This window comes from Micromonas commoda, chromosome 7, assembly GCF_000090985.2.
Source record: "Micromonas commoda chromosome 7, complete sequence".
Classification (NCBI taxonomy): domain Eukaryota; kingdom Viridiplantae; phylum Chlorophyta; class Mamiellophyceae; order Mamiellales; family Mamiellaceae; genus Micromonas; species Micromonas commoda.
The window spans coordinates 363329-388039 of NC_013044.1; the positions used below are offsets into that span (position 1 = coordinate 363329).

General features: G+C 66.2%; 14 protein-coding genes across 14 annotated transcripts; 7 read left to right on the plus strand and 7 right to left on the minus strand.

Moving 5' to 3' along the window:
• Positions 1–2386: 2386 nt before the first annotated feature.
• Positions 2387–3928, plus strand: MICPUN_59883 (predicted protein; the record flags this gene model as incomplete). The annotated part of the gene is made up of 1 exon (XM_002503459.1): positions 2387–3928. One exon carries the CDS (start codon positions 2387–2389, stop codon positions 3926–3928), a length of 1542 nt encoding a protein of 513 aa, XP_002503505.1.
• A 96-nt stretch (positions 3929–4024) lies between these two features.
• MICPUN_59884 (predicted protein) lies at positions 4025–4645 on the minus strand (the record flags this gene model as incomplete). The annotated part of the gene is made up of 1 exon (XM_002503809.1): positions 4025–4645. One exon carries the CDS (start codon positions 4643–4645, stop codon positions 4025–4027), a length of 621 nt encoding a protein of 206 aa, XP_002503855.1.
• A 135-nt stretch (positions 4646–4780) lies between these two features.
• MICPUN_59885 (predicted protein) lies at positions 4781–5623 on the minus strand (the record flags this gene model as incomplete). The annotated part of the gene is made up of 1 exon (XM_002503810.1): positions 4781–5623. One exon carries the CDS (start codon positions 5621–5623, stop codon positions 4781–4783), a length of 843 nt encoding a protein of 280 aa, XP_002503856.1.
• A 164-nt stretch (positions 5624–5787) lies between these two features.
• MICPUN_59886 (predicted protein) lies at positions 5788–7443 on the minus strand (the record flags this gene model as incomplete). The annotated part of the gene is made up of 2 exons (XM_002503811.1): positions 5788–7074; positions 7421–7443. The coding sequence occupies 2 exons, from the start codon at positions 7441–7443 to the stop codon at positions 5973–5975; spliced, it is 1125 nt and encodes a 374-aa protein (XP_002503857.1). The 3' UTR covers positions 5788–5972.
• A 250-nt stretch (positions 7444–7693) lies between these two features.
• Positions 7694–11044, plus strand: MICPUN_101373 (predicted protein; the record flags this gene model as incomplete). The annotated part of the gene is made up of 1 exon (XM_002503460.1): positions 7694–11044. The coding sequence occupies one exon, from the start codon at positions 7694–7696 to the stop codon at positions 11042–11044; it is 3351 nt and encodes a 1116-aa protein (XP_002503506.1).
• Positions 11045–11189: 145 nt separating this feature from the next.
• Positions 11190–12383, plus strand: MICPUN_94652 (predicted protein). Its single transcript, XM_002503461.1, has 2 exons — positions 11190–11331; positions 11492–12383. Exons 1-2 carry the CDS (start codon positions 11220–11222, stop codon positions 12280–12282), a joined length of 903 nt encoding a protein of 300 aa, XP_002503507.1. The 5' UTR covers positions 11190–11219; the 3' UTR covers positions 12283–12383.
• A 15-nt stretch (positions 12384–12398) lies between these two features.
• On the minus strand, positions 12399–14174 carry GLPX (bacterial-like fructose-1,6-bisphosphatase; the record flags this gene model as incomplete). The annotated part of the gene is made up of 1 exon (XM_002503812.1): positions 12399–14174. One exon carries the CDS (start codon positions 14172–14174, stop codon positions 12720–12722), a length of 1455 nt encoding a protein of 484 aa, XP_002503858.1. The 3' UTR covers positions 12399–12719.
• Positions 14175–14572: 398 nt separating this feature from the next.
• MICPUN_59890 (predicted protein) lies at positions 14573–15586 on the plus strand (the record flags this gene model as incomplete). Its single annotated transcript, XM_002503462.1, has 1 exon — positions 14573–15586. One exon carries the CDS (start codon positions 14573–14575, stop codon positions 15584–15586), a length of 1014 nt encoding a protein of 337 aa, XP_002503508.1.
• MICPUN_59891 (predicted protein) lies at positions 15581–17606 on the minus strand (the record flags this gene model as incomplete). The annotated part of the gene is made up of 1 exon (XM_002503813.1): positions 15581–17606. One exon carries the CDS (start codon positions 17604–17606, stop codon positions 15678–15680), a length of 1929 nt encoding a protein of 642 aa, XP_002503859.1. The 3' UTR covers positions 15581–15677.
• A 137-nt stretch (positions 17607–17743) lies between these two features.
• Positions 17744–18882, minus strand: MICPUN_105810 (predicted protein). The gene is made up of 2 exons (XM_002503814.1): positions 18780–18882; positions 17744–18660 (listed from the first exon to the last, which is right to left on the minus strand). The coding sequence occupies exons 1-2, from the start codon at positions 18817–18819 to the stop codon at positions 17807–17809; spliced, it is 894 nt and encodes a 297-aa protein (XP_002503860.1). The 5' UTR covers positions 18820–18882; the 3' UTR covers positions 17744–17806.
• Positions 18883–19157: 275 nt separating this feature from the next.
• MICPUN_101378 (predicted protein) lies at positions 19158–22424 on the plus strand (the record flags this gene model as incomplete). Its single annotated transcript, XM_002503463.1, has 1 exon — positions 19158–22424. One exon carries the CDS (start codon positions 19158–19160, stop codon positions 22422–22424), a length of 3267 nt encoding a protein of 1088 aa, XP_002503509.1.
• Positions 22425–22488: 64 nt separating this feature from the next.
• On the minus strand, positions 22489–23199 carry MICPUN_59894 (predicted protein; the record flags this gene model as incomplete). The annotated part of the gene is made up of 2 exons (XM_002503815.1): positions 22489–22954; positions 23090–23199. The coding sequence occupies 2 exons, from the start codon at positions 23197–23199 to the stop codon at positions 22489–22491; spliced, it is 576 nt and encodes a 191-aa protein (XP_002503861.1).
• Positions 23200–23374: 175 nt separating this feature from the next.
• MICPUN_83845 (predicted protein) lies at positions 23375–23725 on the plus strand (the record flags this gene model as incomplete). The annotated part of the gene is made up of 2 exons (XM_002503464.1): positions 23375–23430; positions 23560–23725. The coding sequence occupies 2 exons, from the start codon at positions 23375–23377 to the stop codon at positions 23723–23725; spliced, it is 222 nt and encodes a 73-aa protein (XP_002503510.1).
• Positions 23726–23954: 229 nt separating this feature from the next.
• Positions 23955–24614, plus strand: MICPUN_59896 (mitochondrial protein translocase family; the record flags this gene model as incomplete). The annotated part of the gene is made up of 1 exon (XM_002503465.1): positions 23955–24614. The coding sequence occupies one exon, from the start codon at positions 23955–23957 to the stop codon at positions 24612–24614; it is 660 nt and encodes a 219-aa protein (XP_002503511.1).
• Positions 24615–24711: the final 97 nt, after the last annotated feature.

The following is a 24711-nucleotide window of genomic DNA, read 5'->3' on the forward strand; positions in this document are numbered from 1 at the left end:
GGTAACACCACCGCCGCCACCGCCGAAAAACACTGTGGTTCCATTGATGTCGGATTGAACTCCAACACCTCCATTCCCGCCTATCACGTTATTACCGCTAATGTAGTCCCCGCCAACACCACCAGCGCCGCCACCGCCGCCACCCGCATTGTGGCTGGTCAGATCGTATGCGCCACCTGCGTTTGAAGTGCTCAGTGCGACTTCGCGGTACCCATATCCAAGATCGGTCCTGTTAGTGCCATATCCACTTGATCCGCTTGCCCATGTACCACTGAACTTTCCACCGGTAGCAACCAAACTATCAAAATTGCTGTTTCCACCATCGCTGACGCTGCCGCCGTCGCCGACTGTGACTGTGACCGTGGTCGACGACAACGTCGAGTTTGGATCGTAGATGACGCCACCTCCACCTCCTGCACCGCCCCCTGCGTTGTTTCCCGCACCCCCTCCTCCCACCACCAGCACATCCACTTTTTCAAGCGTGGAGTCGGTCACCTGGAACGTGCCGCTGGAAGTGAACGTGTGGATTGTGTAGTCGCCAAAGGTGGTGACGTTGCCGCCGGTGGCGCGAGAATTCCCGCCGGAGGAGCACGAAGCCGAGACGGCGCCCGGGGAGCTCGAGTTCGACGCGCCCGCAGCAGGAGACGGAGCCGCGGGCGGCGCGACACCGTAGTCGAAAACGTGAACCGCGCCAGCATATTGCTTTTCAGAAGTGTGAGTATGAGGATAGCCGACGGCTAAGCGGGTGACGTTCCCGGCCAATTCAATATCCTCAAAAGCCCCGTAAGCATTGTACTGATTGGAAAACGGCTCTGTGATTCGCGTACCGTCCACAAATGGCCAAGACGAGCTCGACGGATCCCACCTTCGCAAGTCGACAGTGCTGGGAGTGTATCTACCATCTGGTGATGCACTGTACCACACGTGGCGCAAGGCGATGGACAATCCGTCGTTGGAAAGACGTCCTAGTGTTGAGCCGCAGGTAAAATCTACCTTCGTGGCCGTGAATGTCGAGCCCTTCTGAACCCAGCCGTCTCCATCATACCGGAACACTTTCAGCCAGCACCCGCTCTGACCTCCACCCGAAAACGATACGATTGATCCATCTTGGGAAATCGATGTGGAAGGACTCCGACCTCCATCCCACCCCGCACTAACGCTCGGAAGGTCAGCGCCGATTTGGACCCAAGAGTCAGTCCCGCTCGGGCTGTAAACGCGCTCAAACACGCGTAAGCGCGCTTGTGTTCCTTGAGCCGAACCGCCGTCAGCGCGAACCCAGTCTCCAGCCGCTACGGCGAGGCGATTACCGTCACCTGAGATTCGGACGGTTCCGTGGTACCTGCCATCCTCATCGAGCTTGGTCGACTCGTGCCCGCTCGCGTAGTGAGCAGTCCAGACGAACCCACCAGCATTTTTCCATTCATACACCCTCACGTATTTGTAGGCCCCCACAGCCAAGTATTTGCCATCGTAGGAGAGCGACACCGACCGTCCAAGATGATCACTGGAGTAACCACCACATTCGCTACTCTCACACCGGTCACCCACTAGGTGCCCCCCGACACGCGCCCAGTCACCGCCATTCCACTCGTAGACGCTTGCACGTCCTGCCCCGTATTTGCAACCCGCCCCATTGCAACCTCCTGGGGAGTGGCTAGGCGATCCAACAGCCAGGCGCATTCCATTTCCGGATAATGCGACGGAGCTACCCGCTCTGTCAGACCATTCTCCGATGATGTCGCTGCCCATCTGCACCCAGGAACCCGACTGCAGCTCAAAGACGCGAACGCGCCCTTTGGCTTCGAAGTTAGTGTCCTGAAAACTATCTGAAGTGGGTGTACCTACTGCCATCCTGGTGCCGTCGTCAGACAGGGATATGGCTCTTCCAAGTTGAGGATAGTCATCTGCTCCCGTGATAACGTCTCCAACCTGTGACCAGGAGGCATTCGTAGCCGAAGACAGGTCCTCGCAAGACACGGGGAGTACGAACGTGAGGAGGATCACCGCCGAGATCCCCACCAAGAAAGGGGGACAAAACCGGGGCTGTCGGGTGCCGCGCATCTCGTCAGCGCGCATTCGACCGGGCCGGTGAGACCCGTCAGTCAAATGCCGGTATGAATGCTCGCGATCAATGCGTTGTCGCGCTCGGTTCGACGCGAACTTTGGCGACGACTCGCGTGTTCAACACGCACGTGCGCGGATATTTCTGACGTCAGCTCGGCGGCTCTCGCCGCATCGGCTCGGACGAGGAAAAAGCACTCGGGAAATCGTCGGGCGCACCGCCGCCCCGCCGCCCGACACAGCGCGGCGCGCGGAGTGACCCGCGCGGCGCGGGTTTCAGGGTCCGGACCCATCCCTCGCACTCCTCGGAACCCGCCCCGTCGCCATGGGCGTCATGGACCTCCCCGGCGGTCGGCGCACCTACGCCCAGGAGATGGAGTTCCTGGAGCGCGTCACGCCGACGCAGTGGCGCGTGCGCGAGGGCTTCGTTCCCAACATGCGCGTCCCCGGCGTCTTCTACGTGAACAAGCACCTCGAGACGCTCATGTTCGACGAGCTCCGTCAGCACGTGGACCGCGGCGACGTCGGCGGCTTCCTCCCCGCGGTCAAGCAGCTCGCCAACGTCGCCTGCCTCCCCGGCATCGTCAGCAAGAGCATCGCGCTCCCGGACGTCCACTCCGGGTACGGCTTCGCCATAGGAAACGTCGCCGCCTTCGACATGTCCGACCCAAACGCGGTCGTCTCCCCCGGCGGCGTGGGCTTCGACATCAACTGCGGCGTCAGGGTGGTCCGCACCAACCTGCACGAGCGCGACGTGACGGACATCAAGGAGAAGCTCGCGCAGTCCCTCTTCGATCACATCCCGGTGGGCGTGGGTTCGCAGGGCATCATACCCACGTCTCCCGCGGGGCTCGAAGCCGCGCTCGAGATGGGCATGGACTGGTCCCTGCGCGAGGGATACGCGTGGGCGGAGGACAAGGAACACTGCGAGGAGTACGGGCGGATGCTCAACGCGGATCCCAACAAGGTGAGCGCGCGGGCGAAGAAGCGGGGGCTGCCGCAGATGGGCACGCTCGGCGCCGGGAACCACTACGCCGAGATCCAGGTGGTGGACGAGATATTCGACAAGCACGCGGCGGATAAGATGGGCATCGAGCGTTTGGGGCAGGTGATGGTGATGATACACTCGGGGAGCCGCGGGCTCGGGCACCAGGTGGCGACGGACGCGCTGACGGAGATGGAACGCGCGATGGCTCGCGACGGGATCCTCGTCAACGATCGCCAGCTGGCGTGTGCCAAGATCTCATCGCCCGAGGGCCAGAACTACCTCAGCGCCATGTCGTGCGCGGCGAACTACGCGTGGGTGAACCGGAGCTCGATGACGTTCCTGTGCAGGCAGGCGTTCGCCAAGATGTTCGATCAAACCCCGGACGACCTGGACATGCACGTCGTGTACGACGTGTCTCACAACATCGCGAAGATCGAGGAGCACGTGGTGGACGGCGAGTTGAAGACGCTGCTGGTGCACCGGAAGGGGTCCACGCGCGCGTTCCCGCCGCACCACCCGCTGATACCGGTGGATTACCAGTACACCGGCCAGCCCGTGCTCATCGGGGGCACGATGGGGACGTGCTCTTACATCTTGACCGGGACGGAGAAGGGGATGGAGGAGACGTTTGGTAGCACGTGCCACGGCGCGGGTCGAGCTCGGAGCCGAAACAACTCCCGCAACAAGCTCGATTACACCGAGGTGCTGGAGAAGCTCAAGACGAAGGGCATCGCGATTCGGGTGGCGTCGCCCAAGCTGGTGATGGAGGAGGCGCCGGAGAGTTACAAGGACGTGACGGAGGTTGTGAACACGTGCCACGACGCGGGGATATCAAAGAAGGCTGTCAAGCTCCGACCAATCGCCGTCGTCAAGGGTTGAGATGGCCCGATGGCGTGGCCCGATACGTTAGCACCGCGTCTTGATAGCTACACTAATCGCGTCGATGTTACACACCTAATCTTACGATGCGCCGTCTCACTCCTCGTCCTCGTCCGGCCCGGCGATGTCGGTGACGTGCACCATCAGCGCCGAGAGTTTCTCCACGGCGTCCATGCCGAGCGCCTCGGCCTCGTCGTCCACCTTCCGCCGCACCACCCCGAACATGCCGTCCTCGCCCAGGCTCCACCCCATCCCGACGCCCTGCGCGGCGGCCTCCTCGACGCTCACGCCGAGGCACGCGGCGACGTGCGCGCACGACGCGGTGGTGTACGCGCGCGACAGCAGATCCAGCGTCGCCGCCCTGTACCTCTCGATCAACGACGCCGCGAGGGGCGCGCACCGCGGCGACCACGCGTGCGCGGCCGCGGCCGCGTGCACCGCGGGTTGGTCGCGGTCGAGCATGGCCGCGAGCACGGCGTGGACCGCGCGGAGCTCGGGATCGCGCTCGCGCAGGTGCTCGGGCGCGCGCTCCAGCACGCATCGCGCGCGCTCCAGATCGCCCGCGAGCATCCGCGACAGCACGTGCGTCGCGTGGGGCCATTCCGGGACGTTGCCGGCGCCGCCGGCGACGATCTCGAACTCGTCGCAGACGCCCGCGACGGAGTCCAGGTCCCCCGCGGCGATCAGCGAGTCCACGCGCTCGGTCACGCTACCCATCGCTCGCGCGCCACGTTCTGCATCGGACGGGTCGAAACTGGGGGCCAACTTCAAAAATGGCGACTCTGATGAATGAATGAATAAATGACGTCGGCGCGCCGCTCCTAACCGCCGCTAAGACTCGAGACTCGGCGCTCAGTGCCCCCCGCACACCCACCGAAGCTCACCCCCCACGCCGTCCACCTTCTCCCGCCCGCCGACGCCCAAACTCCGCCACGAGCACTGGCAGCAGTACGCCCTCCAACCGGTTCTCTCCGTCGCCCTCGCGCCCATCGCTGACGCGTCTGGGTAGTTGTTACGAAAGAACATGTAATCCACCCCGGGACCTTTGACGCCCCCCTCGCCCGAACACCACGCGACGCCGTCGAAGGACACCACGTCAAAGTCGCAGGACACGCACCGGAGCGCGTCGCACGGGGCGTCCGGGGACATGAACGACGCCCGGCCGAGTTTGGCGTCCGATCCGCCGACGATCGCGCACGGCGCACACCTCGCGCCGCCGCCGGTGCCCCCGCCGCGCGGGTTGGGCGCGAGGTGCGCGCCGCCGCGCGGGTCCGAAGGGTCGCCGGTTCGAACCCGGGACGGATCGAACGCGGCGACGCGCGGCGCCGACGACGACGACGATGATGGTGCGTTGGACTTTTGGGACGTCGTCGTCGTTGCCGACGACGACGCGGGCTTCGGTCGTTCCGTCAGGGGCGATACGCCGCTGCCCATGACCGCATCGAGCTCCCCGAGGAGGTCGTCGAGCTCGTCGAGGTTCCCCGTCGGTTTCGCGCCGTTAACCCCGTCCCGCGCCGCGGTGTCCCCCGACGATCGCGCGGGGCCGTCCGTCACGGTGGAGGTCCTGCCGGGAGCGGGCACGCTGGAGGTTCTGCTGACGGGCGGAGCCGCGGTCCCGCCACCGCCCTTGGCCGCGCCGCCGCCGCCGATACCCGCGGCGTCGAGGTCCTCGAGAAGCGCGTCGAGGTCGTCCATCGAGAAGGATGTCCCGGTCTCCGCCCGACCCCGCGCCTTCCGATCTGGCAAAAAGACAAGCCACTCGAGTGTCTGACAGGCGCGCGTGAAACCAACTGGGCTTGTTGATTGGGCCGTCGAGCAACTCCGAGCGGGCGGGCGGTCGGGCGACGAGGCGATGAAGCTCCGCGCGTCACTAGTTCTGACATACACCAAATACGCTCTACGTTCCCAAGGCGCCTCGTGCTAAAACCCGCCCTTCGCGACGACCGCCGAAGAGAGCTCTCGTCACCGAAGAGAGCAAACAAAGTCGTTCCTTCAAAAGCCATCAACCCGCAACAACAGCGTGGTAACGCTTACGAGCGAGCGATCAATCCTGACCGGCGTTGTCGAAGAGGAAGTTCGCGGCGAGCTCCTCGTTTTTCCCGCACGCGAAGAACGCCTCCGCGGCCCGCTCAAACTCGAACCCGAGCGCGGCGAGTCGGTCGATGGCCGCCTTTTCATCCTCGGAGATTTCAATCTGTCCCTCCCCGTCGTCGCCGCCGAACCCGCCGCCGTCGCCCAGCCCAGCCGCCAGGTTCTCCAGCGCCCCCTCCGGCGCCGGCTCGTTGAGCAGCCTGAGAAACTCCTCCTGGTTGCCCGCGATGAGCTGGTACAGCTGCGGGTTCTGCCTCTGCAACTCCGCGAGCATGGGCTGGAGGATCTGCGGGTTGCCCTGGACCATGGCGCGAATAGCCTGAAACTGGGGATTCTCGCGAAGAAAGTCGAGGATGCCGCTCCCCTCTCCCCCGCCGCCGCCGCCGCCGCCGGGGACGCCGCCCTCGGGGAAGAGGTTCAGGGGCTGGGTGTTGGGGCCCGGGCCGCCGGGCGCCGTCGCGGCCGCGGCGGCGGCGGCGGCGGGAGCGGCGGCGGCGGGAGCGGCGGCGGCGGGAGCGGCGGGCGCCGCGGGAGGCATGAGGTTCTCGGGGATGCCGGTGAGGAGGTACTCCACCGCGCGGTCCGGGTTGTTGAACGCGGCTCGAAGCGCCCTGACGCACGCGTCGCGCTCGAAACCCATGGACATCATGTTGTTGATGGTCTCCTGCAGCGCGGCGCCGGTGACGAGCGAGCTGTCTGTCGGGGTGCCGGCGGGCGCGGGCTCCGTCGAGGGAGTCGCGGCGGGGGTCTCGGGGGTGGCCGCGGCTGGTGCCTCCGGGGTGGTCGCCGGCGCGGGAGCCGGCGCGGCGGCGGCGGGCTTGGGCACCGGGGGAGGCGGCGCGGGCTTGGGCGCCTTGGGCTTCTGGTGCATCATCACGATGAAGCTCGCCTCGGTGACCCCAGCGGCGGCGAGCGTCGCGTCGTCGGTGAGCACCTTGCCCTTGTGGATCAGCACCATCTCGGGAGCCGGGATCTTCTGCGTCTCGGAGAGCTTGGCGCGGACGTCCCCGATGGACGCGTCGTCCGCGAAGTCCTCCTCGAACTTCTGGTTGGTGCTGCGGGGTGGGTTTCACGGGACGGGGATTCGGCGGTCAGCGCGGGCGCCGGTTGGGTTGGGTCGCGGGACGCGCAGATCTCGTGCCCACGTCGACCTCGCTTTGCCGAGGGGGTAAGAATGGGGAAGATCTGGGCGGGTCGGCGCGGTTCACGCGCGCGAGCGCGCGCCGCGAGCCGTCGTCGCCGTCGTTGCCGCGGTTCGCGCGACGTGCGGACGCGCGAGCACGCCGAGCGGCGCCGTCGCGGCGTCGCCGGGCGCGCGTCGCCCCAGATTTATCCCCTCGATCCAAGCTCGAACCGGCGTCGATAAATAACGGGAGGGAACGGTTCGGGCTCGGCGCTCACAGTGTCTTGAAGGCGACCTTCATGGCGCTCGAGACGGGCGCTGGGTCGCTCGCCGGTGTGGTGCTCGAAGCACGCGGGGTGTGGCCCGTGGAACGGAGCCCGTACGCGAGCGCGCTCGCGAATGGGGGGGCTCGCCGCGGGAAAACCTTGAAAAAGCGCCGCGAGGGATGACCGAGTGTGACCTGACTGCCGCTTCGGGGACGATCGATCGGAAATACATAACGGCCGCGCCACACGCGTAGGCGCATCGACGGACCCGAAAGGCACGCCAAAATGGGCTGGAAGAAGGAGCCCAACATCGCGGAGCTGACGCCCACGGCGGTCATCGTCGCGCTCGAGCGCGACCTGCTGCTGTCGTCCCTGTCGAGGCCCGTGGGTTCCGTCCGAGGGATCCCATCCCCGGCGGCGGTGCCCGCCAAGGCCGGGCCGGACGCACGCGCCGCGGCGGAGGTCATCGCGCTCATCCGACGCGGCGCGTTCGTCGAGGCGCTGACGTGCGCATCCGCGAAGAACGCCCTCATCGTCCCCGCCGCGATCGAGGGCCAGGCCGCGCCCTCCCCCGACGTCGACGGCGTGACCGCGCTCTACGCATCCGTGGAGGCGGCGGTGGAGTCGGCGGGCGCCGCCGCCGCCGCGCGCGGCACCCTCGCGAAGGCTGGTCACGAGCTCTGCATCCTCGCGCTCGGCGTCGCGGCGCTCAACGCGTTCATCCAGGCCAACGTCACGGGTCCCGACTGCCGCGACGCGCCCCACTGCCCGCTCACCCCGTCCGCGCCCGCCGCCGATCTCGCCGCGAGCGCCGACGCGTGGAACAAGTGGGCGACGCGGTCCTTGGCGCGCGACGGCGAGGACGTCGTCGGCAGGTGCTTCCTGCCGCAGTACCTGTACCTCGCGAAAGTCCTCCTCGCCGATCGATGCGCGCCGCGCGCCGAGGAGGCGTTCGGCGGCGCCGACGTCGACGTCGCGACTGCGACGCTCGCGGAGACCCGAGCGAGGGCGGCGAAGATGCAGGCGAAGATGGCGGCGAGGGCTACCCCGGGCCGCGTCGTGCTGTGGCCCGACGAGGACATTCCCCCGCCGTCGCTGACGTGGTGGGCGTCCAGGACGCACATCGCGCACCAGAGGCTGCTGTCCGGGCGGTCCCCCACGCTGAGGCGTTTGCTGTTGGGATGCCACTCGCTCACGCTGGCGTGGTTCGCCCCTGGCAACGCCGCGCCGGGTTTTCCGACACCAGCCGCGATCGTGCGAGCGGCGACGGCGAGGGAAAGCGACGGGTCACCCACGCCCGCCGCCGCCAACGCCGCCACCGCGGGGCTCGCGTCATCCATGTCGCTGCTGGAGACGGCGCTGATGGAGCACGAGTACGGCCACGTGGACAGCGCGAGGGCTCTGCTTCGAGCGGCTGGCGAACCCATCGGGGCGACGCACGAGGTGGTCGGCGAGATGGGCTTCCGGACGATTCACCAGACGGACGCCAAGGCGCAGATGGTGCTCCGCGCGGAGTGTACAGGGTTGTGCGTGTTTAAGAGGCCGGGCGTGACGTCAGTGGACGAGGAGGCGGCGAGCGACGACGAGACGGATGAAGCCGTCGCCGAGGAAGTCGCGACACAGCTGGCGAAGAAAGCCGAGGCGGAGGCTGAACGCGACGCGACCGGCCGCGTCGTCAACACCAAATCCGCCGCGATGAACCGCATAGCCATCGAGCTCGACGGGTTATCCGCCGACGGCGCGCAGGTGCTCATCGCGCCGAGGCTGGGGGTGACCCGCGCGGACAGGGACGATGGGGAGAAGGCCGCGTACGGCGCGCCGATGCCGGCGGCGCACCAGGCGCTGGTGCTGGCGACTGCGGTGACTGTTCGCAAGTCCATGGCGGACGACGGCACGCGGTCGTGGTCCGTCGCGCCCTACCACGAGTGCGTGCAGACCCAGCGCAGGTCCCGGCCGGTGCTCAGGGCGGCGGCGGCGGTGCTTTCGGCGCGTCACGAGAGGGAACGAGCGCGGACTCGAGAAAGGGCGTTGCTCGTGATGGAGGATCTGGTCAAGTCGCTGGAGTCGCCGGCTCCGTCGGCGGCTGCGAGGATTCGTTACGCGTACTCCACCTGGTTCCCCCCCGGCGCGATGCTCCGCAAGGAGCTCGGCGATCACCTCGTGTCGCTGGGCATGGTGGGCGCGGCGCTGGAGCTCTTCGAGGAGATTGAGCTGTGGGACTCGCTCATCGTGTGCCTCACGCTGCTGGGGAAGAAGCAAGCCGCCGCGGATACGATCCGGAGACGTCTGGAAGTCGACCCGACCGACCCGAAGCTCTGGTGCGCCCTGGGCGACGCTCTGGACCTCGAGGAGCACTTCCTAAAGGCGCTCGAGGTGAGCGAGGGCAAGAACGCGCGCGCCATGCGGTCGTTGGCCAGGCGAGCCGCGCTCCGCGAGGATTGGAAATCCGCGGCTGAGTACTGGTCTAAGGCGATGAAGACCAACCCGCTCTTCCCCGACGGATGGTTCAGCTGCGGCTACGCCCTGCTCAAGGCGGATCGCGAGGAGGAAGCCCTCGGCGCCTTCGTCCGGTGCACGCAGGTGGATCCGGAGAATGGGCAGGCTTGGAACAACGTAGCCGCGTTGAACATCCGGAGACAAAAGTTTGCCGCCGCGCACGTCGCGCTCCGAGAGGCGGTGAAGCAGGTGGCGACGTCGTGGCAGACGTGGGAGAACCTCGCGATGGTGAGCGCCAAGATTGGCAGGTTCCAGCAGAGCGCCCGGGCGCTCGTGAAGGTGATGGACCTGACCGGCGGCGCCAAGCTTCACGTGGCGACGCTGTCCACGCTGGTGGAGCGGTGCAAGGAGGCGCGGTCCGGTAAGGATCTGGATTGGCTCCGGAAAGAGGCTGACGCCGAGGCGGCCGAGGCGAAGGACGAGCAGAAGAAGCTCGCGGTCCTCGGCGGCATCGCGGACCTGGCGCTGAACGGCGACGACGACGACGACGACGACGACGACGTCGAGGTTTGGGAGGGCGTCGGCGGCGCGGCGGCGACGGGGGGCGGCGACGCCGGCGATTTCGCCGACGATTTCCTCGACGCCTTCGCGTCGGATTCGGACGACGAAACGGCCAAAGAAACGGCCAAAGAGGCGCACGCCGCAGCGTCCGAGTCGGTCCAGGCGGAGGTGCTGAGCCGCGAGACGGTCCGTCTGGAGGCTGCCGTCGACGAGGTGCTTCGTCGCGCGCTCGGCGCTTCGAGCGGCGAACGGGCGGTGAAGGACACGGCTGATCTGTGGTCGCTCTCGGCGGATCTCAAGGAGGCGCGCGGGGAGTTTTTGGTGGCGAACGAGGCGAGGCTGAAGCGGGTGAGGGCGCTGGAGACGTCGGGGTGGCGCAAGGACGCGGCGGCGTTCGCGGAGTACGCGGCGGCGAGCCTGGACATGTGCCGGGGATGGGTGCGAGCGGCGGAGAGGGCTGCGGGCGGGACGGAGATGGCTGACGCGAGGCGACAGCTGGCGCAGGCGAGGATGCACATGAACGGGGTGTGCAAGGCGAGCGCGGCGGGTAAGTTCGACGAGAGCATGGGGGAGGTGCACGAGGAGCTGATGGCGTGCATGGATGAGGTGACCAAGGCGGAGGAGGCCGCGGCGCGGTGAGTAGAGTGGGTGTGCCGAAAAACCAAAAATTTCCAATTCTCCGAGTGTCTTTCGCGCGCGGTTCCGCAGTGCGCTGTGGGAGTTAGGGTCTGAGCAGTCTCGTGTGCCGTGGGCGAGATCTCCGTCGCGGGTCAGAGACGTCGAGCGCGCGGGCCGGGAGGGTCACGCAGCGAGGATGGCGACGTCGAACGCTCCGCTCGTGTGCCACGGGCACTCGCGCCCCATCAACCACCTCGAGTACAGCCGCATCACCGACGACGGCGTCTTCCTGATCAGCTCCTCCAAGGGTGAGACGAGGCACCCACGGCCGAGTAGTCATCCAACCTTTTTCCGCGTCGTTCCGGAGGGGCGCCACCCGCCTCCCCGACACGATCCGCGCGTCTGAAAATTCCCGAACCGCGTGCCCGAACATAGCGCTGACCGCGCGATACCCCCGACCACCGACAGACGGCCAGCCGATGCTCCGCAACGCCGAGACGGGAGACTGGATCGGAACATTCGAGGGCCACAAGGGCTGCGTGTGGAGCGCCACGCTCAACGCCCCCGCGACGCACGCCGCGACCGCCTCGGCGGACTTCAGCGCGCGCCTGTGGAACGCCATCACCGGCGACGAGCTTCACGTCTTTCAGCACAAGCACATCTGCAAGTCCGTGTCCTTCTCCGACGACTGCCAGAAGCTCCTCACCGGCGGGAGCGAGAAGCTCCTGCGCATCTACGACCTCGGCAACGTCGACGCGGAGCCTTACGTGATGCAGGGCTCCCCGTCGCAGATTCGCACCGCGCAGTTCACCGCGGAGGACACGTTGATCATGTCGTCGTGCGCCGACGATAAGGGCATCCGCGTGTGGGACGTCCGCACCAACACCATCGTCACCACGCTGGGCACCGACTCACCGGTGACGAGCATCGAGATCACCGACGACGGTCGGTACATCACCACCGCGGACGGCAAGACGGTGACGTTCTTCGACGCCATGACGTTCACGCCGGTGTGGAAGCGCACGATGGGGTACGAGGTGGAGAGCGCGAGCGTCTGCATCAAGAACGACGTCTTCGTCGCGGGTGGGACGGACATGTGGGTCCACGCGCACTCCATGAGCACCGGCGAGGAGGTTGACTGCGGGAAGGGACACCACGGGCCGGTGCACAGCGTGAGGTTCGCGCCGGACGGTAAGTCGTACGCGTCGGGGTCGGAGGACGGCACGATCAGGATATGGAGGACGCTGCCCGGAAAGTGAACCGCGAGGAGCGAAGGGAGCGAAGAGGAGGTTTTAGTTCTTTAGTTGAGCTCGCACGGATACGGCTTTTACTTTTTTATACGACGTGCGCCTTCTTTTGTACAAGTACGCTCGCGGGGGGTTATGTACAACGTATGTTAAAACAGGATGTTGAGAGTAGGGTACAAGTTGGCGGGCGGCGGCTTGAGACCATCTGAAGTGCGCGGAAGCTCGACCAGCACCATCACCTCGGTTCCGTGTGACAGAAAGTCGCGAGGATAATAGCATCAAAGTGTCGCTCTGAAATGTCATGCTCTCCAGTGAATGAACTGGAAAAAGCTGACAAAGTGGTGAATTTTCGGCGACACTTTGAGCATAGTGACGGGCTGGTCGAGCTTCACCTGGGGAGTGTACCCGCAAAAAAGCTTCAGATGGTCCCAGTCGCCGCGACTGGGTGCTTAGAGCTTGAACGCGCCGCCGCCAGTCAAAGAATCCTGCAGTTTGTTCGTCTGCGCCATCCTGTCCTTCCACCTGTGGTACGTCTTCATGTATCGGATCGTCCCGGATGGCGCGCGCATGATGTACGAGTGCGTCGTGGCGCCGAAGTCGTGAAAGTTGACCCCGTCGAGCAAGTCGCCGTCGCTGATCCCCGTCACGGTGAAGAACACCTCCTCGCCGCCGCACAGGTCGTTCGTCCTCAGCACCCGCATCGGGTCAGCGCCCGCCGCCCTGCACGCCGCCGCCTCCTCCGGCGATCGCACCCAGAGCTGGCCCTGAATTTCCCCGCCCATGCACCGAATCGCGGCGGCGGCGATGACCCCCTCCGGAGTCCCGCCGATACCGAAGAGCGCGTCGACGCCAGACTCCGGGTCGCACACCGCGATCGCCGCCTCCACGTCGCCGTCGGAGATGAGCTTGATTCGCGCGCCCGCCATCCGAAGCTCCTCGACGAGCCCCACGTGCCTGTCGCGGTCCAGCACGACGCAGGTGACTTCGCTGACGGGTTTCTTGAGCGCTCGAGCGATTGCGTGGACGTTGACGGTCGGGGATCGCGTGATGTCCACGTGCCCCACCGCGGCGGGCCCGACGACGAGCTTGTCCATGTAGAACGCGGGCCCCGGGTCGAACAGCGCGCCGCGCTCGGCGATGGCGATGACGGAGACGGCGCCGTTGCGACCGCCGGCGACGAGGGTGGTGCCGTCGATGGGATCGACGGCGATCTCCGCGACGGGCTCGACGCCGGTGCCGACGAGCTCGCCGTTGTGGAGCATGGGCGCGTCGTCCTTCTCGCCCTCGCCGATGACGACGCGGCCGGAGAAGTCGACGTGCATGAGCGCCTGGCGCATGGCTCGAACCGCGGCGCCGTCGGCGGCCATCTTGTCGCCCTTGCCGAGCCATCGCGCGGCGGCGACCGCGGCGGATTCGGTGACGCGGACCATCTCGAGGGCGAGGTTGCGGTTGCAGCTCGCGAGCGTGCCCGTGGAGGGCTCGGTGGAGATCTGGTGGACGATGTGGTTGGACACCAGGTCCTGATGGTGCCTGGAGGACTTGTCGTGCGTCGGGGAACTCGGGTCTCCCGGCAGCGCATGGGGGGGGGTGTACGGCTTGTTCGCGTCGAGCGCGGTGAGTTCCTCGCCGTCTTCGACGTCGTTAGCCTGGAGGACGACGTTCTTGGCGACGGTCCTGCGCGCGTTGGAGATCGGGACGATCTTGGGGTGCGCGCGGCGGGCGTTGCGGCGGCCGAGAGAGCCCCCGGAGGAGGCCGCATTGGACCCGCCGAAGGATTCGAGCCCCTTGGCGACGACGCGGGGGGCGGGCGCGACGCGGCGAAGGCGCGCGGCGCGATGGTCCGCGCGTCGAAGGGGATCGACGGCGGCGCGATACGGAGTCAGGGCGGTGGACGTCGCGCGCATTTCGTGGGATACACGGCGAGGGCGCGACGAAGAGTGCGCGTCGTTGCTCCGTCAGCAGCTCCGAGAAGAAACATGTAACCGCCCGAAAAAGTGTACGTACACGCGAGCATTTCGTAACCGACCGGAAATTTTCGTCGTGCACCAGCGGACCAGTCACGATATCGTGCAGAAAAAAAAAGGCGGTCGGGCACTCGGCTCCAGCTGGCGGCACGTCATTGGGTGTTTCGACGGCAACCCCTTTTTCTTTCATCAGAAACTTCCTGCGAATCCGAGATCCCAAAGAGGCGTTTTCGTCTCGGCGAGTCCCAGGACTAGTCTCGTCGTATCGACACCGGGCGCTGCGACGAGGTCCGCGCGCACGCACCCCGCGCCCCATCGGCGTGTTGAGCCATCGACGAATGTCGAGCGCGCTCGTCGCCCGGCTCCGCCACCTCGAGTCGCAGGTCGCCTCGCTCGAGACGACGTGCGCCGCACGTGTCGACGTCCTGGCGCGCGCGTGCGAGACGCTGCGAGAGGAGAACGAGGCGCTGCGGTTCGAGGTGGCGCGACACCGCGAGGTGGATCAGACGCTCCTCGAGGGGCTGCTCGACGACCTCGCCCCGGTGTCCAGCCACGACCGCGTCGGCGACGACGGCGTCGACGCGGGCCGAGCGACGGCGACGGCGACGGCGCCGAGCCCCGCCGCGCCGAGCGCGCGGGCCGAGCGCCTCGGGGCGTTCCTTCACGGCTGGGACGAGGACGAAGGACGAAAGAGACCGCGGGACGAAGGAGAGAGACCGCGGGACGAACGCGCCGCGCCCTCGGTGAAGATCGAGCCCTCTTTGGGGAGCGAGGCGCGTCTTCCGTCCGCGGCGGCGGCGGAGGCGGACGGGGAGGCGTTCGGCGGCGAGTCCGAGTCCAAATACGTCGCCAACGAGGACGAGGACGAGGACGACGGCGCGACGTGCCAACCGGTGCCCAGGATGTACGAGACGGCCGCGAACGGGCGACAGTTTCTCCTCTGCAAGCACGCGCTGAAGAAGGCGTGGTGCCCGGAGTGCCAGGTCGTGCCCAGGAAACCGAAGGGTCGACCGAATCGTCGTCCGGCGGGATCCGTGTGCGAACACGGCACGAGACGCGCGACGTGCAAGACGTGCAAGGGCGCCTCGATCTGCGTCCACGGCAAACGAAAGACCATCTGCAGGCTCTGCGGCGGAGGGTCCATCTGCGTGCACGACCGATATCGGTATCGCTGCGTGCTGTGCAAGGGCGGCGCGGTGTGCCGCCACAACAGGCGCAAGTACCAGTGCACGCTGTGCTTCGCCGAGCGCGCGTGCGAGCACGGGTTGGACGCGAAGGAGTGCGCGGATTGCGTGCTGCTGAAGGTCGAGCTCGCCGAGTTCGGCTCCGAGGACACGTTCGAAGACGTTTGATTTCGGTCTCTTCCCAACTCGACTCGCTACGAATGAATGAATGAATGAACGAACGAACCAACGAACCAACGAACGAAACGGACACGATCGGTCACACGTCCGTGGCGCCCTCCAGCGTGAACCGAACCTTCGTGACCAGCATCGCCATCGTCGTCTTGTACTCCGGGTGCACGAACGGCGTCGTGGGCAGATCGAGCAGATCGTCAATCGCAGCCATGTCCTCCTCACCCACCACCTTCCCAAACGCGGTGAAACTCGCGTCCCACTCGTCGTGGTCCCTCGTGGCGACTAGCAAGTTCGGGCCGCCCGGTATGTACCCCACCGTGCCCCTCCCCCACCGCGCGGTGCCCTCCGTCCTGCCGTCCTCGAACGAACCGCCCGCCTTTTCCAGCCCCGCGAGGGTACCCTGCACGAGCCCGTAGGTTCGTTCGGCTCGATGGAAATGGCACGCGCGTTCCGGACACCTTCCGGGGACTCCCGGAGCGCATTTCCCGCTCGCCGCCGCCGCTCGAACCGCAGCGACCGCCTCGGGGGCGTCCGCCGGGTCGAGCCGCACGCGGACCCTCGCAACCTTGCGTTTCCCCGTCTTGACGTCCAGCCAGTCCAGCCCGAGCGCCACGCCGCGGGTAACGTCCGTCTCGAACGCTTTGTTGACTCCCCCCGGGGCGAGCGACTCGCTCCGCCTTCGCGCTTCCTCGCACGCGCACGCGCACCGATCGAGCATAAACGCGGGGTTCGACTCGCACTCGCCGTCGCACGCCCAGCCCTCGCACTCCTCGCGCCTCGCGTCGACGCACCCGACGATGCCGCCGCCCTCTTCCGTTCCCGCGCCCGCGACATCCGCGCGCTCGCCGCTCGCCTTCGCCGTCGCCCCCGCCGCCGCCGCCCCAACCGCCGCCGCCTCGTGCCGCTCCCTGTGTAGCCCGTACGCCCTGTCCCTGGCCAGTCTCCCGGCCGCCATCTCCCGCGCGATCGCCGCCTCGCGCCAGGCGTCCCCAACGTCGTCCGCCCCGACGAGGGACGTCGCCGCCGACCGGGAGGACGAGCTCGAGCCGAACAGGTAATACCACGCGGCGAATACCCAGAAAGCGGCGGCGGCGGCGAAGAAAACCGCCGGCGACGTCGACCGCCTAAACCCGCGTCCCCCTCGCCGGCCCCGTATCCCCGCCCCGGGCTTGCGAGACGAGAGCAGCGACCTGCCCCGCGCGGGGGTGAACCGCGCGTGCGGCGCCGGCGTCGGGTGCAGGAACGACGTTGATGAGTCGCTGCTGGAGTGATATTTCCCGGCTCGCGGCGTTTGGAAGCGTTCCTCGTCGCGGTCGAACGCGTACGAACGCTGCCTGGGTAACGACCCGACGCCGTTGACGCGGCCGGCCTCGACGTCGTCCGTCGTCGAACGCGCGTCGTCGTACATGTCGGGAGGGGTGGGCGGTCCGAGGTCCAGCGACGTGAACTCGGACGCCGCCGGCTGTGCCGCCGCCGGCGCCTCGTCCAACGTCGATGGACGACGTGCCGAGATGGCGAGCCACTCGGCGACGACCGCCGGGACCTTCTCGTACGAACCCCGGAGGTTGTTCACGATGAGCTGCTCGATCTTGCCCCCCAGGCCCTTGACGTCCACGACGCACTCGCCCCGCGCGATGATCCTGCACCGGTTCGGGCCGTGACGCTCCACGGTGACCGTCCCGTTGACGACGCACCGATCGCTGATGTTGTTCGTCGTGTGGAAGTGCTGGGTGAACGGCGCGGTGAGGTGCGCGCCGTCGCGCCACCGCCTGCGGTCGATGAACTCGACGCGCCTGTTCCCGAGGATCGCGCGTCTCAGCGCCCACGGAATGGCGATGTTCGGGATCGTCTTCGTCACCGTGCGTCGCTCGCCGTCGACCACCTCGTCGCTGATGTACTCGTTCAAAGTGCCGTTCTTCTCGCAGTGGAACGCCTTGTAAGCGGCGCTGTCCTTGACGCGCAGGTACTCGTCCGCGTCCATCGGAACCTCCACGACGACGTCGAAGACCACCATGGCGACCTACGCGCCGCCCCGCGCTCCGATACCCCCCCTCCCTCGGCGCCGTCCCCGCACCCTCGCTGTGCCATCGCATCCGGATAAACCCTCCTCTGATATCTGAGAAACCCGACGAATTCTCGAGTGCGCGTTTTCATCACTTGACATAAGTTACACGTCGCATCCGCCTGCTAGCTCTAGAGTCTTACGCTACGTCACTACTCGCGCTTCGCCGCCCTCGCCTCGCGCCGCCTCGCGAACCACTCCCTCGCCTCCCCGAACCAACGCGCCGACACCGGCAGAAAGATCGCCGACGCGAAACCCACCAAACCCTGGACGTACTTTATCGCGTTCGGGTCCGTGGCCAGCGCGGGACCCACCACGTTCTCGCCGCACCACAGCCACCCCAGCGACGTGACGGCGCCGATGCCGTACCCGACGCACACCTGCGCGTTGTTGTGGTACCCCAAACGCACCCTGAGCCACGTGAGGAAGACGCCGAGGGCGACGAGGGCGCACGCGCCGGGGCGGACCAACGACGGGTGGACGGGCCAAGCGCCGGGAACGTCGGGGTAGCCGCCGCCCCGTAAGAGCAACGCGCAAGCCGCGTACGTGGAGAGGTAACTAAGGGATACCGCGTGCGAGGACGGCATCCCCGGGTCGAGCTTCGTCGCGCCCTCCGGCCTGCTCTCGTTGATCAGGCGCTTGAGGAGCTTGCTGTTGAGGGAGTTGAACACGCTGCCGCTGAGGCACCAGCACACCGGGACGTTGGGATGGGTGAGCAGCACGGCGAGGCACGCGCCGCTGACGATGAACTTGGTGGACTCGTTGACGTACGCGAGCGGGCTCATCTTCTTCGGCGCGGCGTCCGAGCGCGTCTGGGAAGCGTCCTGTCCGGACGCCGCGAGACGGGCGACGCGACGACGGGCGAGGCGGGTTGGGGACCCGCGAGACGATGATGACGAGGACGAGTAGGCGGTGCGTCGCGCGACGTGACGTCCCGGTGAAGTTCGGCGCGCGTTCGCGAACGACGCCGACCGCGCGCGTGGCTGCTTGGCGAACGGCGAGTGCCCTGCGCGGAGGGACGGACGGGCGGGTGAGGTATTGGCACGGTGACCCGGGTTCGTCCAGGGCGTAGGGTTGCGCGAACGATTTGTCGGGCGGATGAATAAATAAGATGGGGGCGCTCACCTGCGACGAAGGTGGTGAGCCCGACGCCGGCGATGGACATCAACCGAGGGATGGACACCCGAGGCGATGTACGCGCTCGAGGAGCCGTGAGGCGCGAAGCCCGCGCCGTTGTCGAGTGAGACGCGGGAAGTATCGGTTTTGCTTTTATCCGGATTTCGTGCCAAACAGCGAAAACGAAAGCTTATACAATAAATAGAGATCATTCTTATGGGCAGTTGGTTAGGATGGTCATGACGAAGGCGATTTCGTCGACAGCCTGGATGCCGAAGATCTTCTGGTCATCAAACCAAATATCGGGACGAATCGGCTCGGTCACAAAGCGCCGAGCGGGAGGGCGCAGGAAACAGGGTTCGGGTCGACGATCGCCGCGCGGGGTCCATGATGAACTCGGCGACAGGCGGCGCGAACGGCCTGCCCGCGCTTCCTCCGCGGAACGGCGTCAGGGGCGGGCCGTCGTCGCGATCGGCCAAGAATGAATCGTCGAACGGCAGGGCAATCAACAACGAACCCGCTTCAACGACTGCGGACGTGGAGAGCGGCGAGAAGGAGGCGAAGGAGATCAACCTGGAGGAGATGCACGACAAGGCGAGGACGTACTTCTCCCTCATGGCTGACGACGTGAACGGGCCGATCTACAACGGCGGCGCCATGCACGGGCACGGACACGGCGCGCCCGGCGCCAACAAAGGCCCGACCATCCCCGACGTCGTCACGCGCTTCCAGGCGGTCACGCAAAGGTTCCCCGCCCTCCGCAAGCTCATCGCCAAATCCACCGCGTTACAGGAGCTCCTCGCCACCCCGGGTGCGCTGCGAAAGTTCCTCCTCGCGGCGACGAACGGGGGCAGGGGCGTCGACGCCATGATCCTCGCCGGCGGCCAGCGGGGAGGAGAGGATTGGCGCGACATCGTCGAGCGAGCGGGAACCAACTCGTGGGAGGAGCTCCAAGCGATGGTGGAGGCTCGCGATGAGATGGAGATGTTCGCGAAGGGGCCCACGTGGACGCCGGGCAGCGCCCCGCTCCCGCCGGAGCCCGACGAGTTTGAATCGCAACAATACCTCGCGGAGGCTGCCGGCGAGAGCAAGATGGAGCGATCGGTGATGACCACCTACTTCAGCGCGTACGGCCAGAACTCCGATGTCTTGGCCCCGTTCATCATATTCGGCGTCGGGGCGTTCATGGCGATGTACGCCCCGGTGTATCTCTGGCTGCCCGCGTGGTTCGCGGTCATCGGTCTCGCGTTGCAGGCGGCGAGGGCCAGCGCTCAACTGCCGGGATCTCGGCAGGGACCGAAGAACCTCTTCGGCGCCGCGATGGTCCACGCGCTGATCGTGTACTGCGGCCTTCAGTTCGCGCTCGTGTACGTGCCGGCGCAGTGGTCGACGCACGCGGGTTGGTGCGTCGTCGGCCTGGTCTCGTTCATCACCACCCCCGCGCTTCTCATCCGCACGTATTACCTGGGACCCGGGTTCGTGCCCCTCGCCACCGACGGGCGGGATCAGTGGGTCGGGAACATGCGACGCGTCTCCCGCGCGGCGGTGGCGGAGAAGGCGTTGAAGAGGGAGAGGGAGGCGTCGTCCGCCGCGGGCGTCGCCGCGTCGGAGGCGGACACGCGCAAGTACGAACACGACTTTGCGGTGACGTTTCCGCAGGAGGTTGTCGACGACCTCGTCAACTCTGGCAAGTTTTGTAACACGTGCCACAGCGCTCGGCCGCTGCGTTCGAAGCACTGTCCCGTGTGCAACAGGTGCGTGCATCGCATGGATCATCACTGCCCGATCGCGGGCACGTGCATCGGCGTGAGGAACCAGAGGCACTTTCTCGGCGGCTTGTGGGACATGTTCGTCGGGCAGTGCGTCTTTGTGTGGTTTTCGTACCTGCACCTCGCGGCTACGTACGAAGCGGGCGGAGTCGCCATGAGGGACACCACGCTCGAGGGTGACTCGGTATCCACGGTGTCCACGGGCGGTCCGGTGACGAAAACCTTCCACGTCCTGAGGCACGCGCCGTGGGCGGTCATACTGTACGTCATCCAGTGCTTCTGCGCGATTTACTGCCTGGTGCTCGCGGGCCGGATGACGCTGGCGGTGATTGCCAACCTCACCGTCAACGAGATGGAAAACTCCCACCGGTACGAGCACTTCCACTCGGAGGACGGCACCAAATTCTTCAACAGGTTCGACCGAGGGTGGCACAACAACTGCATCGAGTTTTGGCGCGGGCACCAGGAGCGGATAGACTGGGACGCCATGAAGATCGCCGTCGACAGGGGAGACGCCGCTCCACCGCCGAGGGGTTCGTACTCTTGGTTCCAAAACTCGCGCGCGCCGCGCTGGCTGAAGCGCGCGTGTCAGATCGCCAAGCCGCCGGGTATCGGGTCCAAGGCCACCCGGGGAGGAGGAGGAGGCCACGGGCACTCCCACGGGGGCGTACCGTGCGAGCACGGCCACGGCGCCCCCGGACCCGACACATCTTCGCCAGCCATCTTCGCCGCCGGCAACCTCACCAAGGGCCTACCCGCCGCCGCCGCCGCCGCCGCCGCCGCCGCCGCCGCCGCCGATCACGCGCACCACGGCCACGGTCACTCGCACGGGGGCGTCTCCTGCGACGGCGACCACGGCGGAGGCGACCCGCTTCCAGTTTCGGGCGCGGCGACGGCGGTTGCCGCGGCGGCGGCGGCGGCGGCGGCGGGGCCCGCGGCGGCTGTCGGAACCGTCGTCGCCGCCGCCGCCGCCGCGTCGAACGCCTCCGACGCCCACCGCGGCCACTCTCACGCCCATGGCGAGGGCGCGGGGCATTCGCACGGCGGATCTGCGGAGGTATCTGGAGGTATCCAGAAGTCTCCGGAGGATGGGTCCGGACTACCCGAGAGCGCGCCGCCCGCGTCTCTCGAGGAGCTTCAGGCGGAGGCCAAGGCGGCGATGGCCGCCGCGATGGCCAAGCAGGCTGAGCACCACGGATGCACCGTGGAGGAGCTCGAGCGCCGCGGTGAGGAGCAGAAGAAGCGCATGTTCGAGATGCAGGCCCAGTCGCGGGGTATGACGGTTGAGGAGTTTCAGAAGATGGCCGAGGACCAGATGGCGCAGAGGATGAAGCAGATGGCGGACGCCAACGGGATCACGGTCGAGGAGGTGAAGGCGCGCCAGGAGCTGCAGCAGGCTGCGATGATGCAGCAGCAGCTCAGGCTCGCGGAGATGCGCAAGCAGCACTTTCAGAACGGTGCGGGGGAAGGAGACGGCGAGGGGGGCGAGGAGGCGCGGGAGGAGGAGCGGGATCCGCTGAAAGATTTGACGGACGACGAGGTCAAGGCCAAGGCTGAGGCTGCGCTGGACGAGGTCATGGCCGCGCAGGGTAAGATGATGGGCAAGACGATGGAGGAGATGAAGAAGCAGAACGACTTCATGAAGGAGCAGCAGAAGGCTCAGATGGCCAAGATGAACGGGCTGTCCGTCGAGCAGATGGAGGAGATGCAGGATAAGCAACTCGCTCAGATGGCGAAGCAGAACGGGATGAGCGTGGACCGGATGAAGCACGTGATGATGCTGCAACAGGCGCAGCAGGCGCAGATGAGGATCGCGATGATGGCGAGGATGAACCAGGAGGGGGGGCAGCCCGGACACGGGCCAGGCCACGGACACTCGCACTAGCTCCGTCTCCAACGACAACAGAGGAAGGTATCTTCTTTGAAGCGTCTCACCGCAAAATGATAAACTAACACGACAGCGAGTTCGGCATCCCCGCCCCAACCTCCGTGATCGCCGCGAAGCTCCCCCTGCACTCCTGCACCCCGACGCTCCCCCTGTACGAGTAATAGTCCGCGCACGAGTGCACGCTGTAGGCGATCTTCACCGTCGAAGACGACGCCTTGAAGCTGAACCCGTCGTTGGTGAACGAGCTCGAGCTGGCACCCTCCACCGCGCTCACGTCCTTGAACAAGCTCGCCGCCGGCGCACCCGCCGTCCCGGGCCTCGGCACGTCGTCCCGCTCGATCGTCGACGTCGCGTCCCTGAACGAGTAGCACACTCCGGGGACGCAGCCGGTCAGCGTCACCACGCAGTCGGTCTCGCCGAACGCCATCGAGACGCGGCCGCGCGTCGTGCCGTAGTACGAGTCCAGCTGGCACGCGCCGTCGGACTCCGCCTGGGACGCGATCAGCGAGCACACGTTCCTCGCGTACCTGAGACGGGGGGGGGGGGAATGGGGGGAGTATCGCGGGTCAGTCGTCGTGTCGTCGTCGTCGTCGTGGGGCGCCTGGCGGGGAAATGAACGGGGGCGTTTTTTGGGGAGGGCCCGGGCGTGGACGCGCGCGCACCTGTTGGGGAACGCGGAGATTGGGCTGAACGACACCGTCGCCTGCGCGCGGGCGCCGAGGAGGCACCCGAGGAGCAGCGCGATGAGCAGCGGGGCGCTTCGGGTCCGCATGGTGGTGCGCCGGCCGATGTTACCGCGTTTTCAAACGGTCGCCTCGTCACTCGCAAAATTTCGCATCAGAAAATGGCTCAGCTCTTTACTTGGGAAAAGTCGAGGCGTGGCCGCCCTTGGAGGCGACACTCTCACGCACCGCACGCGACATCGTCACGGATAAGGGAGCGCGCGAATGATCGAGGTGGTGCTCAACGACCGCCTGGGGAAGAAGATCCGCGTCAAGTGCAAGTGCGTAACCACCAACCCACCCCGTCGAGTTGCCCCTCCCCCAGCCCCCATTTTTCCCCCACGGTGGGCACCCCCAACCCTAGCCGAACTCAACCCGCTGACTGTCAACCCTCACTCTCCAACCAACAGCGAGGACGACACCATCGGCGACCTCAAGAAACTCGTCGCGGCGCAGACCGGCACCAGGCCCGAGAAGATCAGGATCCAGAAGTGGTACAACGTCTACAAGGACCACATCACCTTGGAGGATTACGAGATTCACGACGGCATGGGTTTGGAGATGTACTACAACTAGAAGACCCCGACGCGACGACTGATTCCCGATGAGCTTGATCTTCATGTTCGAGGATCTGTGGCGGCGGCGAGACGCGACGGCGAGCCATCGCGAGGGCGGTCGCGTCGGCGTCGACAAGTCGCGCGGCGTGAAGTATTCCTTCACCGCGGGCTTACAGGAGGAGGACTTCGCTCTCCCGGCGTGGTACGGCGGAAGCGTCTTGTGTCGAACGAGGGTTCTGGAGGCCCGAATGAAGGCCGTGGGCGCGAAGTATGCGGCGGAAAGCAGTTTCGCCTCGAATGGAAGCTCGACTTCCGCGATAGAGTTTGACGTGTCAGACGCCGTCTCGGGCAGATGGGAGTCTGCCGAGAAAGTTGGCGCTGCTCGTAAATGGAAGTTCGATCTGGACTACGAGGGTTCAGACAGTGAGGCTCACCTAAAGCTCGGCGACGGACGGTTTGGGGGTGTCAAGTACCTTCGAGGTGTGACGAAAGCCCTCTCCCTCGGCGTCGACGCATTCTGGCTGGCTGAACAGAGCAGCGTGGGCTTTGCGGCGCGATACACGGATAAGAGATCAGTTGCGACGGCGCAGTTGGCCTCCGTTGGCCTTCTTTGTCTGACATACACTAAGGTCGATATGAAGGTGAAAATCAACGAGCAACTCAAGCAAGTCATGCTGGCGAGTGATTTCATGTGGAATTGGCACACTCGAAAGGCGCATATGAGCGTCGGCTATGACTTGATCGACGGCAAGAATCGCTGGCGAGGGCGAATCAACAGCGCAGGTACGGCCTCTTCGTTTTACGAGAGACACGTAAGCGCCACCTGCTCGATTTGGACATCCAATGACATTAACCTCCCAAACCGAAATTGGAAGTTCGGCGTCGGGATCACGGCACAGGCGATGTAAGGAAGAAGTGTCGGGACTCATCGTGCTCTGCTAGCTGCTAGCTACGATTTAACTACCATTATTAAGACGATTTAACTACCTGTTAGGCGGCGCGTCG